This window comes from Podarcis tiliguerta (genome assembly GCF_965153285.1).
Source record: "Podarcis tiliguerta genome assembly, chromosome: 10".
In the NCBI taxonomy this organism is placed as follows: Eukaryota; Metazoa; Chordata; class Lepidosauria; order Squamata; family Lacertidae; genus Podarcis; species Podarcis tiliguerta.
Window position 1 is genome coordinate 37770321 of NC_139543.1, and position 17934 is coordinate 37788254.

The 17934-nt window shown below is 46.1% G+C and overlaps 1 protein-coding gene across 1 annotated transcript; it reads right to left on the reverse strand.

Moving 5' to 3' along the window:
- Positions 1-668: 668 nt before the first annotated feature.
- DUSP6 (dual specificity phosphatase 6) lies at positions 669-7875 on the reverse strand. Its single transcript, XM_083400992.1, has 3 exons — positions 6521-7875; positions 4345-4782; positions 669-2206 (listed from the first exon to the last, which is right to left on the reverse strand). Exons 1-3 carry the CDS (start codon positions 6930-6932, stop codon positions 1899-1901), a joined length of 1158 nt encoding a protein of 385 aa, XP_083257118.1. The 5' UTR covers positions 6933-7875; the 3' UTR covers positions 669-1898.
- Positions 7876-17934: the final 10059 nt, after the last annotated feature.

The window sequence follows — 17934 nt, forward strand, 5'->3', positions numbered from 1 at the left end:
TTTGCATTTGTGAGCAAGCCACCTAAGATCTTCTGGCGCTTACCTGTCCCCCACAGCCTTGTTGCATCTTGAAAATTGCCAACAAGGTGATTGTACTTTCGAATACACATCACAGCCCAGAAAGGGTGAAACATTCATGGCAACAGAAACTATGGGTGAAATTCAGACATACATCCAAATGGTGTGGGTTTTTTTTATTAAAAAGAGAGGATTTAAATTGCTTTGCCTTCTATAGCATGTTTATCTGCATGTACACCCCTCCCAGAGGTGTAGGAAAGGGGGTGTGGTGGGTGCAGTCCACCACAGGTATCATGACTGAGGGGGGTGGCAAAATGGCAGTCGAGTGGGAGCGCACCCACCCTGGGCAGCACGGGCATATGCTGCTGACCCCTCCCCCAGTAAAAATGGATGTGGATGCCTATTCTGCCGTGTTTCTGAAAGCACATCCCATTGAAAGCAATGCAGTGCAAATAAATAGCCCACATTCAGACACGCGCTTCCAGTTTCTGATCCAGCAAGTTCAATGCATAGAGAAGTTTGCTTGGGTGTACTGATCATCTCCACTTTTAAAGGTAAAAAAGTCAGCTAGCTGCACCACTCTTCGGCAAACGACAAAGCGCTGAACGATGGCAACTCTTACCAAGAAACAAACCAGTCTCATTCTCAAATAGCCAAAAATAGTTATTTATTAATAATTTATGATCTCAACATTCTTAGAATAAAATCCCAACTTTTACACTGGCAAATCAGAGACACTCCCTTATGGACAATTGTGTGCAAGACCTTCTTGCATATTACACAGGTACACATGCTCACACCCACACACACTTCCAGTTTTATACAAAAATAAATGCAAGATATTGCATTTGAGGTGAAGCTCCCTGAAGAGTTTGTACAGAGGTAATGCACTGTTTAGCACAAAATCGTTTTGTTTTTAATTTGATAATTTACAGAAAAAAGAATCTTCTGTTCTGAAGACGTAACTCTCTTCCAAAAGAAAATGCAAATTAGGCTATTTACAAAAGGTAAGGCCAAATTAAGTCATAATGAGACCCTATGTTGATGGCACACCCCTGCAAAAGAAAATTATATATATATATAATCACCACAAAAGATACTTTATCCATTCACAAAATGCGAGTAAACAAACCCCAAAGCATAGACACAGATTCCCTAAACAAGGAAGCAAGTTTGCCTCATTTCAACAGTAAAATCAAGCATGCTGCAAAAATGTATCCTCTGCATACAAAAGGAAGAATGGAGAGAAATGACACCCCTTGCGTTGACCTCTTGTACCTATCATTTTACTGATGTCGCTTATCGATTCAGGATTTAAAACTTTTTAACATCAACCAAGCCAAGCATTACAAAGCCCTTGGCAAACAAAAATTCCAAACACATTTGAGCTTAAACCTCTCTTTGGCTCCTCTAAATCAAAATTGCGGGGGGGGGGGGAGGGGGGGCACACAATTAGTCTTCACTGAAGACAACACAATATATTACAAATGCATTGAATACATTTCCCCCAGTCTTACATGTGCTCATATAGTGTCCATTCTTCCCCCCTATCTGTGTTTGGAAGTCCTCAGTTCCAAGTCACTGTATAGGTGGCGGTTTGTGCATTGAGCAAAAATGCGTGGCCTACCTAGAGGCAAGGCCTGAAGAGTTTATGGTGGTTGTTTCCCCCCCGCCCCCGGAGAACTCGGCTGGTTCCCTCCCTTTGCAATAGCAGATTCCAAACTTTGTTAACCTTTTTATTTTTAAGCACACAGGCCGGCTACTGCTCAAGAGCAGCATCCACAAAAGAGAGCTGGATTCCTTTGCTGCTGTCAAAGAGAAGCATCGTGGAGGAATGATCACACAACCCAAGGCTGGAAGAGCTGGGACGTGGCTGGTGCTCACGTGGACTGCAGGGAGTCCACCTGGAAGACATTTTGGTTGGAAGGGGTGGTGAAATAGAGCTGCTGGCTGGGGACGCGGTTGTCACAGGGGCAGTTCAGCCCCAGAGTCCTCTCAAAGTCCAACAGCTGGCCCATGAAGTTGAAGTTGGGGGAGATGTTGGATTTCTTCATCTTGACAATGTCGTAGGCGTCGTTCATGGACAAGTTGAGCTTCTGCATCAGGTAGGCGACCGTCACGGTGACCGAGCGGCTGATCCCTGCCAGGCAATGCACAAGCACGCCACAATTCTTCCCACGAGCTTCATCTGTGGAGGAAACAAGACAAAGACAAGAACCGTGAGATCTCTCCTCTTCTCCCAGCCTAAAGGTCATGCCACTAGAGGAGACCAAACGTGACAGAGAGCTTTGTGAGCTCCTCATAGAATTTGCATCGCCTTCCTTCCTACTCCCATCCTCCAGGCTCGCTTTGCATAGCGTTTTCAAAGCCTTGCTTTATTTGCTCTCCCAATAACAGACTTATTTCTATTTTGACTGGGCCAAAGTCAAAACGCAAGAGTTCTAGGCAGAGGTCTTCTGAACTCAGGCCATGAACCTACGCCAGCTTTGAATACACCAGGAACAACATGAAAGCAAGTTACACCTTCAACAGAATTATGTGGTATAGCCTTTGTTCAAGTGTACCAGGCAGCCTACAGGGTGAGACCGACTGTTCGGATGCTCAAGAACTAAAACATACTCCCTGGACACCGGAGACTCAGCTAGGAGCAGCATAAATGGTTCTAGCCTGATTTGACGTGCAAAAGGGAATATTTTTGGCTTCCTAGGGAATATTCCAGAGGGTAAACCTATAATCTGAAGTAAACTACAAGAGGAACTGCAGTGTGCAAATCTGACCATGCAGTTTGGTTACAGGCTGGTTCTGACCATATTCCAACCATGTTATTCTGCAGTTGGGGGTCAGAGGCACAAAAAGCAGATGTGGTTTCCCCCCCCCCCCCTTCCTGCCTATGTGTTGTAACATGAGCAGCAATAAACAACAACATGCTGTCAGTCGCAGAAGCAGCTTATGGTGGGTTTGTGGTTGATGATCTGTGGTTTTAGAAGATTCCATCAACATTGGAAGGGCTTGTTTTGTACTATAGAAATGTGAAGTGTTTTATGTGACTTTTCTGCTCTCTTTTACGGTATAATGTGTTTGTGTTGACATTGTTAAATGTAAATTGCTTGGTGACCTTCTCAGGTAAGTGACTAATACTAAATAATACTTCCTAAGTTCTAATACTAATAGGTCACAAAAATAATTTGGTGTACATTCGCCCTAGCATATAAATAGGGAAACCTTACAATGCCACCTTTTTTTTTTTTTAATGGAGACAAGCAGATTGCAAAGGTCTATTAAATTATTCTCCAACTGTTGTGCAGTGCAGCTGAACAATGGAGGTATTCAGCTGTTTTAAAAGGAAGAGAGAAGTCACAGGGGACAGCCCATTAGGAGAAACAGGATGTCAACATTGCCAGAAAATGGGTTCCTTTGTAATAGGAAATGCATTATAATGCCTGGAGATTAGTTTCTTTGTGGCTTCCAGCCTACAGTTTCTTCTTGCTGGGCTCAGATTACCTACATTCTGCTCTATTACCAGTATCACTCAATCAGATTACAGCACAGTATTCACTGGCAGATAACACAATGACCCTCCCCAAAGAGGGGGTGGGGAGCATAACTGAACTAATTCACAAAGAGAAGGGGAAGGAGTCTAAATTTACTCATCAGCACTTCTCATATATTTTAGGGCAATACCTGCTTCTGAGAAAAGAGTGGTTTTTATGGAACACTCTAGATTAAATTCAATAGGGCATGCTTCCACATGAGTAGGTACAGAAATGAAAGCTTGGAGGCTCTAGGGGGTATACTTCTGAGTAGATGTACATAGGATTGAAATGTTTGAGGGAGCATACAAGCCTAAGGAATTGAGGAATCAGGTCAGGCAGAGTTAAAGAAAAAAGGGAATGAATGCATCCAATTAACTACCAAAACACTGGAATCTCTCTATATTGTGTTTTTAAAAATTACTTGCTTTCTTTTAAAATACAGTTTTCCTGGACAAAATTGAAATACGCTGGCATGGAAATTATGATTTTAAAATACAGGCAGGTATCTAAAAGATCAACTTCTTCTTACAAGCTTTAACAATAGCTAAACCCTGGCAGAAGTATCTATTTCTTAGATCCCCAGAAGGCTGAAAATTACATTAAAATAAATAGTAAACAAGGCATACTGCTAATAATTTGCAGCATAATCCTGTACAGTTCTACTCAAAGGCAAGTCCCACTGAATTTAACAGGGATGACTCCCAGGCAGGTGCATTGAGGATTGCAGGCATAATTATGCTACCACAAGACACACCCAACACTCAATTTGCAATTATTATAAACTAAATCTCACCTATAAAAGAGATGGCCTCAGGGAAAAACTGAGACAAGTTTTGGCTCCAGTGGTCAGAGATGGGGATCTGCTTGTATTTAAACTCGCCGGCATTCTCAAAGAGATTAGGCAGGTTGGGGGTGACATTCAAGATGTATTTAATGCCAAACTCTTCTAGAACGTCCAAGTTGGTTGAATCCTTGGCACAGCCCAGGTAGAGGTAGGGCAAGATCTCCACCGGGAAGGAAGGCTGGTTATTGGACAAGGGGCTGCCGTCAGAGTCGGTGGCACTGTTAGGGTCTCGGTCAATGTCAGATTCAATGTCCGAAGAGGAGTCGGAGCTGATTCGGAGGCCACCCAAGCCCAGGACTGGCAGAGGGGGAGAACTGCTGCTACATGAACTGTCCAAGTTAGTTTCGCAATGCAGAGCATACTCTGCCTGGAACTTGCTGAAACCACCTGGGAAGGAAAGAAAAAAAGAAAGGAAATAATTTGGATGAGAGATCACATTAAGGCTTTCCGAACCACTACCACCCCACACACCACCGGGGTTCAGTTCTATAGCTGTAAGATGCAGAAGCAGAAAGCCACACAACATACAGTTTGAGGAGAGACATAGCTCTGTAGTGGTATAACTGGTTCAATTGACTTTTGCCTGAAGCCAGACAGTGAAGGCAGCCCTGACCAATGGCCCTGCTCATCAGAAGACAGCTCCCGCTGTTTCACACCATTAGAAATAAAACTGGGAGCTAGGGAGGTTGGGAAAAAAGAAGGGGATTCCCCTCTATCACGGCTGTCAGATTAAGGATTAAAAAAATAGTAGTGGCAGATGCTGCTCCTGTGGAGTTCAGTAGAGGAAGGGGGATTAGGAAATGAATGGACAGTCCTGAGAATGACAGAATGGAGATGCTGCAAAATGCAAAGGAGCCATCGCTTATTCCGCCATGGAAAGCAGAATTCTGTTGCCCACCAATAAATACACTGGAGCCTTTTACTTGCACAGGAAGGAACATTAGGCAAAGTGAAATAGCCCAGATTCAGACGACAAATTTCAGAGTAATGTTAAAGGGCAGGCAGTTGCCAGCATTTCTGTAATGACACTTTTTAAGGTTTTTTTGCCTAAGCGGTGTAAAATGCATATTCCACCCATCATAAAAGAAATGAGCTATAAGGAGGAACCACTGAACTGAAGAGGACAGCACAGAAGGGGTTATAGCTCTTCCCCCACTCCACTTCCTATCCCAAGATTTTGCAAGAGCCTTTGCTCTTCCAAAGAAAGGGAGGGAGGAAGCAATCGGGTTATCAAAACCATCCCTTCAGGGCCTGTCTCCTTTGAAGCGGCTGCCTTTTAAGTCCAGGCAATATAAACCAGGCCCTTTTACTGCACCACCGTATCACCCCTAGTCTCCCTATACGTAACACTTTGACCTAGTAACGCCAGACTCATCCCCGGGGTTTTGCCTAGTTTGACTGGAGGGAGGAGGAGCAAGCAGAAGATTTAGAGCCGCCGGCAGATTTCGGAGTGACTTTGCGATAGATCAGCAAGGATTTAAAACGAAAAGGCTCGGCTGAGCTGGGAGGGGGGCAGGCGGGAATGGAAAGGGTGTGTGAGCGAACTGTCCATGAGTGAATATCGGTCTGAAAGGATTGTGGACTCAATTCAGGTGCTAAACATCTCCCGAGAGATGGACCCAGTTCCTTCTGCTAACCCACCCCCGCAAACCCGAGTCGCTCTTTCACACGAGTTTTTTTTGCTAGGAAAAAGATCTAACAGCCTTCAGGAGTTGGGATTTTCAAAGTTTGTCCCTCGGATATATTGCCCCATGTTAAACAACTTAGGCAAAGGGGTTTGTGGGTGTCCTGCCCTATGGCTTTCCCTGGCAGGTTTTAAAAGCAGTGAGATTTGCCCAGCATGGGGGTGGGGGTGTTTTCCTCTGGGATTTCTTTCTCCTTCCTTCCTTCCTTCTCCCCCAATCAGGGGCCATCTGGCTCCGCTCCGCTGCGTACAATAGGGGGCGAGGATGTCTTGCGCCCAGACGCAGGGGGCTGGCGTCTAGACACTCCCCTGGCGGCTGGAGGGGAAGGGGGCGGTTCCGAAGGCGCCGGGGGGCCGGGGATGGAGGAAGAGGGGGGGAGGAAGGAAGGAAGGCAGGACTGGATTCCGGGGAACCCGCTCCCGCTCCGCTTAACCCCTCACCTTCCAGGAAGAAGGCCTTGCAGCCGTCGTCTTTGAGGCGCTTGAGGAGCAGCCCCAGGACGGAGTCCCCGGCCGTGTTCTCGTTCCAGTCGCTGCTGCTCTCGTCGTAGAGGACGACGGTGTCGGTGCCGCAGCGGCGGGCGAACTTCTCGCGCTCCTCCTCGCCGCTGGCGAAGAGGGCGCGCAGGGGCAGGTTGCCCTTCTGCAGGCGCCGCAGCATGATGCCCGGCAGCGCCACGCTGATGGCCGACTCGATGTGCGACGACTCGTACAGCTCCTGCGGGCGGCAGTCCATCAGCAGCAGGCGCTCGGTGCCCAGCTCCAGCTGCTCGTTGAGCCACGCCACCGTCTTGCACAGCGCCATGTCCGACACCACGAAAGGAGGAGCGGCGGGTCGGAGCGTATCTAGCATCGGGGAAGGCGGGCGGGCGGCAGGGGGCTGTGGAAAAGGCCCCTCTCCAAAGGGCCACGCGGACCACCGGGGCAGAGGGCACGGGCGCAGCCGGGGCGAAGGCAGCCGCAACTCGGGAACTCCTCGGGCGAGCTCCCGGCCTCCGTTAGCAGTGGAGAGAAGGGACGGAGCAGGAATCCCCCTGCCTCTTCTTTTTGTCAATGAATCCTCGAATGAACCTCCCTAACCGCCTCTGCTTTTTTGCTTCCCCCGAATAAAAATCCAATTAAATGTGCTCAGATGCCTTTCTTCCGTGCAGCAAAAAGGAAATGCATTTAAATAACTCGTTAGAGAGAAGAGACAGACCCTACACTCGCTACCGGTGTTATTGCTTCTCCTGCTTCTCACATCTTGCTTCACGGCCCCCCTTCTCCTCCTCTTTCTTCCTAAGTCCTCGAGATGCGATCAATGTCCCTTTTAATCAGCCCTGCACGCTCTGCTGCTGCTGCTGCTGCTACCGCTGCTCTCCTCCTCGCTTCGCCCCTTCCACCCCGCGCCAGGCAGTTCCTCAATGGATACAAACATGGAACGTCTCAATGGATACATTCTCTCGGCCGGCCAATCAGCGCTCGCGGAAGGGGCTGTTTCCGTGGAGACGGGCCGGCTGGAACAGGTTGTGTTGATGAATTGTTAATGAGTTTGTCATTCACAAAAACGGAAAGGAATTTCCGCTCCGGATAAGCCGAGTGCAAACAAGCAGCAACAGCAGCTCAGCGGGAGGAAGGAGGGAAAGGAAGGCGCGGGGGGAGAGAGGGAGAGGGAGGAGGAGGAGGAGAAGAGCTAAGAGGGGAAGACACACAGCCGCTAGAGCTGCGCGTCTGCGGCTCGAGTTTCCTTCTGTTGCAGCTCACGCAGAGCAGCCCAGCGATTACACAACAAATGGTCCAATTAGAGGAGGAACAAAAGGCAGCCTCTCCTCTTCGGTGTTTTCGCTGCACAAGCGCGCTCGTTAAGGGCACTTCGCAGCCGCGCTTTTCCTCCTTCGGGCTCCCTTCGCAGCGAGGCGGGGGAACTTTCGGGACACCCCGCGTTGCTTTTGCAGGGCTGATAAGATGCAAGTGCCTTTTGCAAGCATTAAGGGACCCCCCCCCGTCCCTTCCCCTTGCCTTGGATTTTTCCCCCCGTGGGCGAAACGGGAATAATGACTGGCCCACGCGTGCACGCTTTATTTTCCGCCCTCTACAAACACGTGCGCTGATAGTAACCATAATACATGCGGGCACACAAGTCCTCCAAGTCAGGAGACTGGAATTGAGAAAAGGAAGCGGGGGGGGGGGGGAGCCCGATCGCGCCAGTGAGTGACCTCAAAAAGTCAGCTACGAGAAAGCGCGCCGCCGGCTTGCTGCGAGAGCCTCAGGTTTTATTCTCCCCTCCGGGCAAGCCGAGTTAATTGTGGAAGAAGGAGCCGGCTTTTCATTAGAGCGGAGCGTGGGCCGGAGTTAATGGGTAGCGGAGCGGACAGAGCCGCTTGGCATTTGCAAGGGTGGCTGCTGGCGCTCGGTAATTGTGACCCATTGTTCCCACAGCCTGAAATCCAGGCCGGGAGAGCGGCTCTTCCTCCCCCTTCGGCCCGGGCGCTTTTCTTGCTATTAACCCTTCCTGGGCTTCCAAAAGGAATATTTCCCACGCATTAAACCCATTTCCCCGCGGAAGTGCTGCGTCTGCCACCGCTTCCTCGAGGGGGCCTTGGGGGAGTCCTCGTCGGAGTCCGATCCCCCCCCCCCACGCGTGTTTACTCGGAAGGAATGCCCGCTGGCTATTCAGACGGGGCCAGCTTCCCAGAGGGTTCGCCTGCTCGAAAAAGAGGAGCAAGGGCGAATTCGTTGCGAGGGAGGCGAAAGGCCAGCAAACCACCCATTAAGTTCGAGTAGGCACCTGACGAAGTGGTGCTTTAGCTCCGCGGAAGCTCCAGCCACCATAAGCTCATCGGTTAGTCTTTAAGCACACGGGGCTCTCTGCTCTTGGTTTCGCTACACGTCCTAAGGGCTGCTACACAGAGTCGTTATTGCGGGGTTGGCTACGTTAGCCCCCGCCAAGGACGCACCAGGTCCAGGCTGGGCGCAAAAAACCCGCCTCTCCGCAACGATCCAGCTCCTTTCCACGGGCGCAAGTACATCCCTGCTGCTGCTGCTACTACAATGCATGTCAAAGATACAAGGGCTACTCTCCGCCATCAAGCTTAGTGCAAGCATTTGCTGGGCTACCCTGGGAAGAGGTTTTCTGCTTTTTCTCTACTGTCCCACAGTGATAAGGGGGGGGGGGCTTTCTTAGAGAGTTGAGATTTTGCTAGGTATTACAAATGGAGGGAGCTGACCAGAGTGGCTGGGGCAATCCAGTAAGATGGGCACCATATATTATATTATTATTTATTTCGTTGCATCAGTGTGGTCTGCTAGGAAAAATGCAAGTTAGGTGCACCTGGGTGTTGTTGGCCTGCGGTGGGACACAAACATCGCTATATGGATTTGGCTTCTAAACTGCTGTTGTGATTATGAGGGTGGTGATTCATTTGTAAAATGAAGTGAGAGGTTTCTGCAGTCCCCTGACAAGAACATGACCCTAGAACATGGGCAGGCAAACTAAGGCCCGGGGGCCAGATCTGGCCCAATTGCCCACGGACGGTCCAGGAATCAGTGTTTTTTTACATGAGTAGAATGTGTCCTTTTATTTAAAATGCATCTCTGGGTTATTTGTGGGGCATAGGAATTGGTTCATTTCCCCCTCAAAAAATATAGTCCGGCCCCCCACAAGGTCTGAGGGACAGGGCCCCCTGCTGAAAAAGTTTGCTGACCCCTGGCCTAGAAGATGGATCATTTCTTTATTTGGGCTGGCTTTTAAGTCATTCCCAGGCAGAAACATAACAGCACTACAAGATAAAGCAACTTAAGATTTCTTGCTACACATGCACACCCTTGTGCTTTCCCACTCTGTCCGCTTTCCTTCCTCCCCAGAGCACATTAGGTCACATCAAACACTAATAGCGGAATATCCTGTTCCCACATAATGGGAGAACGTGTGGGAGCTGCCAGGATGATTGTGTTGTCCACGGCATCGGCTTTTATTGCTCTGATAGAAGTTAGTTTCCCCTGCCCCTTCAGCACAGTATAGGAAGGAGGGGGTGTATGCCACCAGGAACTTCTACCATTGTGTGTGTGGCCTGGGTGATAACAAAGTTGTGGGGGGGGGCAGTTGCTTGAAAGGAATGTCGTCCAGCAAGCTTCAACTGGACAGCTAACAGGCAGAACAAGTCACAAGGACTTTACTCTGAAACAAGGCATATAAATGACCATCCCTTTTGAGACCATAACAATAGGGAGAAGACCAAACCATCAGGCTGCGCAGCTCCTTAGAATAATCAGCATGAATTATATCTATGGGGATCACTGTGATATACTGTGAACACATAGGATCATTCCAGTATGCAGTATGGTATGTTGCAGGTCCCAGGATATGCCTCATCTGTGATACCTTTGGAGCAATATTAGGTTAGCAACAGAGAGACAACAATAGCGGGGAGTATAGGAGCATGAATCTGGATTTGTAATAAAAGACCTGTGACCTGACCCAAACCAAACATTTCTCATTTGCTGAAAAGCTTACACTACAGGATGGTGGGTTTTTCAGCAAGTGTCTATAGTTTCATCAGAACTGATTCTTTATTCAAACTAGGTGTTTTTACCTGCTGAATAGAGGCTACTTAGATGTTTTAAATGGTTATGGATGAGATTAATCAGGGCTGTAAGAGAAAAATGGTATTGGCAAGTGTGCAATGGAAAGGAAATGACCTAAGTCTCATGGAGTCACTTCTCTTATTTTGGAAAGATTATCCAATATCACACCCTTTAAACAAAAGTTTCCTGGGTGGCTGATGGGTTTATGAAGTTACAAATAAAATTTGCGTCATATACCGGATGTGATGTTGCTTTGTTATTAATTTGTATATCGGCCTTCTTCCAAGGAGCTTAGAATTACGGCACAGTCCTGCTCATATCTACCCAGAGGTAGGTCCTACTGAATTCAAGTGGATTTACTCTCTGGTACAGGTGTATAGTAAAGGTCCGTATAGTTAAAGCTATGGTTTTCCCAGTAGTGATGTATGGAAGTGAGAGCTGGACCATAAAGAAGGCTGATCGCCGAAGAATTGATGCTTTTGAATTATGGTGCTGGAGGAGACTCTTGAGAGTCCTATGGACTGCAAGAAGATCAAACGCATCCATTCTTAAGGAAATCAGCCCTGAGTGCTCACTGGAAGGACAGATTGTGAAGCTGAGGCTCCAATACTTTGGCCACCTCATGAGAAGAGAAGACTTCCTGGAAAAGACCCTGATGCTGGGAAAGATGGAGGGCACAAGGAGAAGGGGACGACAGAGGACGAGATGGTTAGACAGTGTTCTCGAAGCTACAAACATGAGTCTGACCAAACTGCGGGAGGCAGTGGAAGACAGGAGTGCCTGGCGTGCTCTGGTCCATGGGGTCACGAAGAGTTGGACATGACTGAACGACTAAACAACAACAGGTGTATAAGATTGCAACCTTTGCCTCACAACAACCCTGTGGGCAATAGTGGCAAGCTCCAAAACAGCCGGTGAGTTTCATAGCTGAAGAGGAATCTACAGTAAATCTGGGTCTCCTCAGCTCAAAAACCATGCTCTATGCAAGGCTTTCTTTGCACAACCTTGGCATAGCATTGCTGCAACGGGTTCTGTAGAGCAAAGAACATTTTGGAGGTGGCACGGGTGAAGGAAGACTCAACCAAATGGCGCTTCTTTTTGTTCTCAGAGTCTGACTGATTTACATTTAGCTCTGGCAGGGATGTGATGTGACAGGCAAGCTGCTGCGCCATTGGCAGCTGGAGGGCGTGACGTTTGGGCAGTTGACTTGCTTTAAAAAAAAATACCCCAGAGGTACAGGTTGTGCTGGAGGCAATGGGTGAGTAGCTGGCTTAGACTGAACCACAGGATGATGCCGGAAGGCAATCGGAAACACCATGTTCTAGTTATAAAACATGCACGAGCCCTAGCACTGAGGGGGAGGGCAGGCATATCTACAACAGTCTGTAAGATCGTAAGAACAACTCTGCTGGCTGAAGGCTCATCTCAGCCAGTTCTCTGCTTTCAAAGTGGCCAACCACGTGCCCATGAGAAGCCTCTGAACAGAACCTGAACCACTGCATCACGGTCCCCTACCTGCAAATTTCAGTAACTCGTGTTCACAGCTATATTGCCTCTAACAGGGGAGGTACAGCATCACCGCCATGTTCAGTTGCTGCTGCTGGCTCATCCTCCATGACGTTGTCTTTTAAAGCCATCCAAGTTGGTTTTAAAAATTCATGCACGTTTACTTGGAAGCCAGTTCCACTGAACTCACTATTTTGTAGAATTTGGGTTGATCCCTATAAGGCAAATGAGGAAAATCTTTTGCCCTCTGGTCATTGCTGGACTACAACTTCCATCATCCTTGACCAGGCTTTGATGGGTATTATTGCTCTACTATAGATATGTTGCAATACAGTTCTGTCATTTTAACCCCTACCTTAGAGGCACGTGGCTTGCTCTTCTTTTACCTGGTCCTCTCTAAAGATCGCCAAAGTGTAAACTTCTTCCTCATGACACAGCACTGAAAACTCTTACCTGTTCTCTCTGCAAAAGAGTTGTTTTCTTCTGGGTTTGCAGGCTCCTCTTATTCCAAGCCTCTCTCTAGGTAGTTGCTCTGACCCCTCGGGACTTAAGTCACAAGAGAACTGGAGGGTTGTTTTATAATCTGAAGAAAGTAAACAACTTCCAGTTTTCAACACCAGTGCAAAAGTTTAAATGACGGGGGGGGGGGAGGGAGAAGAATGTCTCAAATGTTGCTTTTCTTCAGTTCACATTAGGGAGACAGATGTGTTACAACAAACAGGCATTGCTGTTCCAAAATGGGGGCAATTAGGATGCCATCGGAGATAAAATAACCCAGTTTTCATGTGGAAGTTTTCTGTAGGGAGTTGAAATAACGTATATACAGAAGTACAAGCCCAAAACAACCAAGAGCAGGTGTTCAGGGTTGTATAAAACCCTGAACCAGATTGTACAAAAACCTGCTGGATAGCTGGCTGTTAGGATACGTATGAAACAAAGTTGTTTTTGCTCATCTGTTTATTGGAAAGGACTAACACTCATAAGTTTAGGAAGACTTTTTACTATCTTTAGATTTTTATGGGCTATGTAGCAAATGGTGCTTTATGACAAGTAACAAGATTTTTCATCCCCATTACAGGTGGTGCTGTTACACTGCTCATAAAACCATTCATTTTTCTCAGTTTATTATATTAATATAGTGGGCTAAGTGCCACAGGTATTGCACAATGACTGGTTGAACTGTGTCTTCTTTTCCCTGTGGATTTTAGCCTGGAGTCAATTTTAAAAAGACAAACTTGTGAGTTCCCTCCTCTGCTCTGCTTCACGAATGTGGCCAAGACGCAGGCCTACCTTACTGAACCCTGGTGTCTCACATCCCAGGGTGAGCCAGCATGGTATAGTAGCAATTAGAGTGTCTGAATAGAACCTGGGGGACCAGGATTCAAATCCCTGCTTGGGCATGAAGCTCCCTGGGTAACCTTGAGCCAGTATAACCTACCTCACAGTTTTGCTGTGAGAATCAAATGAGGGGGAGAAGCACATATGCCACTCTGAGCTCCTTGAAAGAAAAGGTGGGATATAACTGCAATAGATAAGTCACAATTAGCTCTTAAATAGGGTGGTTACACCTGGTATAACCAAGTGAAGAAAGGTAAAGGAACAATCTGATTTAGGATAATCTGCCATGCCTTGTTCCTCAGGTTCTTCCACACTTCCTCCTTCTTCCTCTAATGGGCAAAGCAGACAATTCTATCACAGTGGGGGTGGGGAGCTCCCTCCTTCAGTTTGGGTTCAAGTGCTCTGTGTGCCCGTTCAAAATCATCAGCAGAGATTATGAGGTCTAGAAGCAGTGATTTAAGCCAAAGGGCAATAAATTGTGCAGGATTATTCTCTTCCATTCCCTTGTCAAAAAATGAGTAAATATAAATTCATTCTTCTATTTTGATTTTCGCCATCTTCAAGCTTGTTGCATATCTCTATCTTTATCTGTCTGTCTGTCTGTCTGTCTGTCTGTCTATAATTCTTTGATCTTTTTTGTCATGGATTTTTGGCTTAGTTCTTTTGTTGCTATTGTTATTTCTGTTACAGTTTCCTTGCATTAAATTCTGTCAGTTTCATGCTTCCATTGGAAGCATTCATTCCTTCCAAGTATTTTTAATAAGCTTCTTTATGGATTCTTGTTGCACTGCAAATTCTTCTCGTAAGACAATGTTATGAGGTTGCGGTGGTGGGGGAGTAGGCTATATGCAGAGACTCTTCTAATACCCGGGCTCCCATTCCAAATCTTGGAATAGCCAGGTTAGCTTCCTGGTGAGGTAATGGGTCATTAAGGTAACAAAGGAAGTGGATCTGTGCTAGACAAATGGGTGGGAGCCCCTCCCCCTGAATTGCTGGTAGTTAGAAAGAGAAAGGTCAGAGCTGAAAACAGAGAGTTGAGTGATGTGAGCTAAGCAGCAATGCAAATAAACCATCTATCATAAAGATACCACAGTTTCCACTGACCCTCATGCCGAAGGAAACACAAACTCTGGGTAAGTACCTGGAATCTCATGGTGCTCAGAGATTGGGTTTGCGTGCAACAATATTTTTAACACTTTCTTTCCCCAATGAAGATTTTGAGGAAAGGGTGTCTTGGCTAGTGTCCTTGTTGAAGTGAGCCTTCTATCTTGGGGCAGGCAGAATTGAGCGAGGTCTTTTATTTGCAGCTTTTCTGAATCCTCTTGTGTTCACCTCTCTCTTTCTTCAAGGCTTGAGGTGGGGTTTTTTAGACAGCAGGGCTTTTGCTCTAAACAGTTCTTCTGAGCCTTGGAGCAGAGCTTCAAGTTAAGTGGCAATCTTCTTTCTTTCCTGGCCATGTCTCCCCCACCCACAGCTGCCATTCCTTGTTGGTCTGTACTCTATAGATTCTAATCAGGGTGTGTGTAATGGGGGAACTTGCAGACCCCACAGCTCCCCGATGTTGAGGATGCATTGCTACAGGAGAAGGGTCACACAGCATCTCTTTGCTCATTTTTGCAGAAAGGGATTGAAAGAGCTGGCCAGTAGTTCTCGCGACTTCTGTACAAAAGCAAAATGGATGACACAGCCGATAGGCTGCTGTGAACACGCTGCTTTAACAAATGGGCACTGAGGGCAACTTCCTTGAATGACAAAGCTGGAACTCCGGGCCAATCAATGTATCAATCAATTACAGTTATTTATATCCTGGCTTTTGAGATACTTCCAAGGAGACTTATAAATAACACCCAGACACATTTTTAAAGAGCTCAATAAACTATATCAACATGTAACAAGCCAACAGGACTTCCCCTTAGGCAGATAGCCCAGAGGTAGGATTGCAAAGTACAGCAAGTATCGGCTCTGAGATGGTCTTTACCTTCCGACCTCTTTCCTGGAATCCTTCCCAGAGGGTGGTTGGTGGCCGATGACCCTCTGGGTTGGGAAGAGTCTGACTGAAGTAGGCTCTGAAGTGGTTTTCACCTGCTTCCGTCTCTCTCCCAGAATCCTTCGCTGTAACAAGACTTTAAAGTAGCATGACTAAACTTCCTTCAAAAGTCATATAAGAATGCCGTGCATCTTGAGGCAGGAGAACGGCATTCTGAAGGATTCCTCTAGCCTGTACTTCTGCAAAACTGTTCTTTTGCCCCAGCTTTTTTCTTTTCTGCAGGGCACAGTTCAGGTTTTCAGATGGTGGTCCATAATATGGAAAAGGTTGTGGAACATTTGAGGATTTCTGCTCTTGGCCCTACACTTGCTTTTTCCCCTCGTTGACAATGGAAGAAGTTAAGATTACCGTATTTTTTGCTCTATATGACTCACTTTTTCCCTCCTAAAAAGTAAGGGGAAATGTGTTTGCATCTTTTGGAGCAAATGCAGGCTGCGCAGCTATCCCAGAAGCCAGAACAGCAAGAGGGATCGCTGCGCAGCGATCCCTCTTGTTGTTCTGGCTTCTGAGATTCAGAATTTTTTTTTCTTGTTTTCCTCCTCCAAAAACTAGGTGCGTCTTATGGTCTGGAGCGTCTTATAGAGTGAAAAATACAGTAGTTAGTCTATCTCCTTTCCTGTTCATTCATGGAACTTGGACAGTTTTGCAAGAGGGCATGAGGAGTTTTCGGAAATGGGGCCTGTATAAGACGAAGTACTTTGCCAAACCTTTCACATTTGTTAGATGAAGCTTTCCTTGAAGTGACACCCACTCCTTAACTTTCAGCATTATAAATCTTTTCTGGGAATAAAAATTTGGATGGAATTTTGCATAATAGGAACACTCCATGACTCACACATGCAATTTTGAATGGTTTAGGGTCTATTCCAGTGCGTGGGTGTCTGTGTAGGGCAATTATGTAAGTGTCAGGATAGCTAAGAACTTTTGACATTTGTGGCAGCTTAACAGAATTCCTCTCATGCTCTCAAATGCTTGTGTGAAGGATTTTACGCACTGAACTTCCCATGCATCTATGAAATGATTAGCAGGATTTTTAAATTAATGTCTGATTTATTATTGTCTCAACACATTAGGGTGCGTTGGTTTTAAAGAGAAAAAATATTTTAAAGTAGTGAGAAGAGAGTATTCTTATACAAATTGTCTGGAAACTGCATTATAGAATAAAGCTGTTCTATATTCCTGACATTTTCAATGCTAATTGAATTCAGCACATATTTGAAAGAGAATGTTTGGATATATTACATGTGGGACCTGCAACAAAATGCTGCAGCATGGTTGCTCACGTACACTATCCCAGCCATGTCTCCTTCCAGGACAGCCTCATTCTATTTTCCCTTCCACCCCCGACTACAGACACAGCATACATTTAAAGCACTCTCATACTTACTTAGGATTTGTGGCGCTCCACAAAGTATTTTGGTAAATTTAGTTTGTTAGCCTTCATCCAATTGTGTGCAGTGGGGGAATCACATTTAAGAGTTTTGGTGGCGTATCTTCTACCACAATGAGATTTCCAGTGTACAGGGGTGATATTTTGGCCCCAGATATGTCTGTTATGTCAGAAGGCCCAGAGCCAGAAAAGACATATTCAGAGGAGGTAGACTTTTTCTGTGCAGTGATGATTTGCCCATTTCTGTTTATTTATTAAGCTTGTGGCTTTAATTTTCAGTTACAAACAACAAAAACTATTAAAGTAAAAATGTGATGAAAATATTGAAATATTGTTTAGAAACAACTTTATTACAACTGACATTTAATATTAATGGTTTTGTGGGGTGCTTTTCTAACCCAATTCAGAAACCTGCAGGAAAATTCTCCTTACTCTAATGTCCCCAAACAATACGGTTATATGGTTTGTGCCAACATGTTGACACCTCCAAAAAATACATTTAATAGTGCTGAGAGTCTGTGCATGTGTGTGTTAGTACATTAGGCTCCCTTGGCTTGTCACCTGTTTGTTTGTTTGTTTGTTTGTTTGTTGTTTGTTACACTTAAAATAATATTAAATATTTCCTGTGAAATCTTGGACACAGCACCTAGTCTCCACGAAAAGCAATGAAGGAAGGAAGGAAAAGGTTTAAAGATTTGCTGTTTCATCAATCTGGTTTTTATGACTTTAGTCAACTATTTTTTACTGAGGCTTTCTCTTGAGCTCTATAAAATATACTTACACTTTCTTTTCATTTGTTCCCACAGCATGTGGCACAACCATGGGACTTCCTAGACAACAGCCTTACTGGGAAGTGAATCATTGCTATGAATCATCATCATTATTATTTAACGGATGAAAAATGGAAACTGAAATACTGGCCTACCTGTGGCTACTAAATCAGTTCATGGATGAAGGCAGCTTTGACCCCAGAGCTCTCAGGTCTGATTCTATCAACCTGTGTATCCACTG

Excerpts from the sequence above, each read along its gene's own strand:
- DUSP6 (XM_083400992.1), bottom strand. The coding sequence starts at position 6,932 with ATGCTAGATACGCTCCGACCCGCCGCTCCTCCTTTCGTGGTGTCGGAC. Across the intron at positions 4,783-6,520 it reads CAAGGCCTTCTTCCTGGAAG|GTGGTTTCAGCAAGTTCCAG; the intron begins GTGAGGGGTTAA and ends TTTCCTTCCCAG. Across the intron at positions 2,207-4,344 it reads TGAGGCCATCTCTTTTATAG|ATGAAGCTCGTGGGAAGAAT; the intron begins GTGAGATTTAGT and ends TTTCCTCCACAG.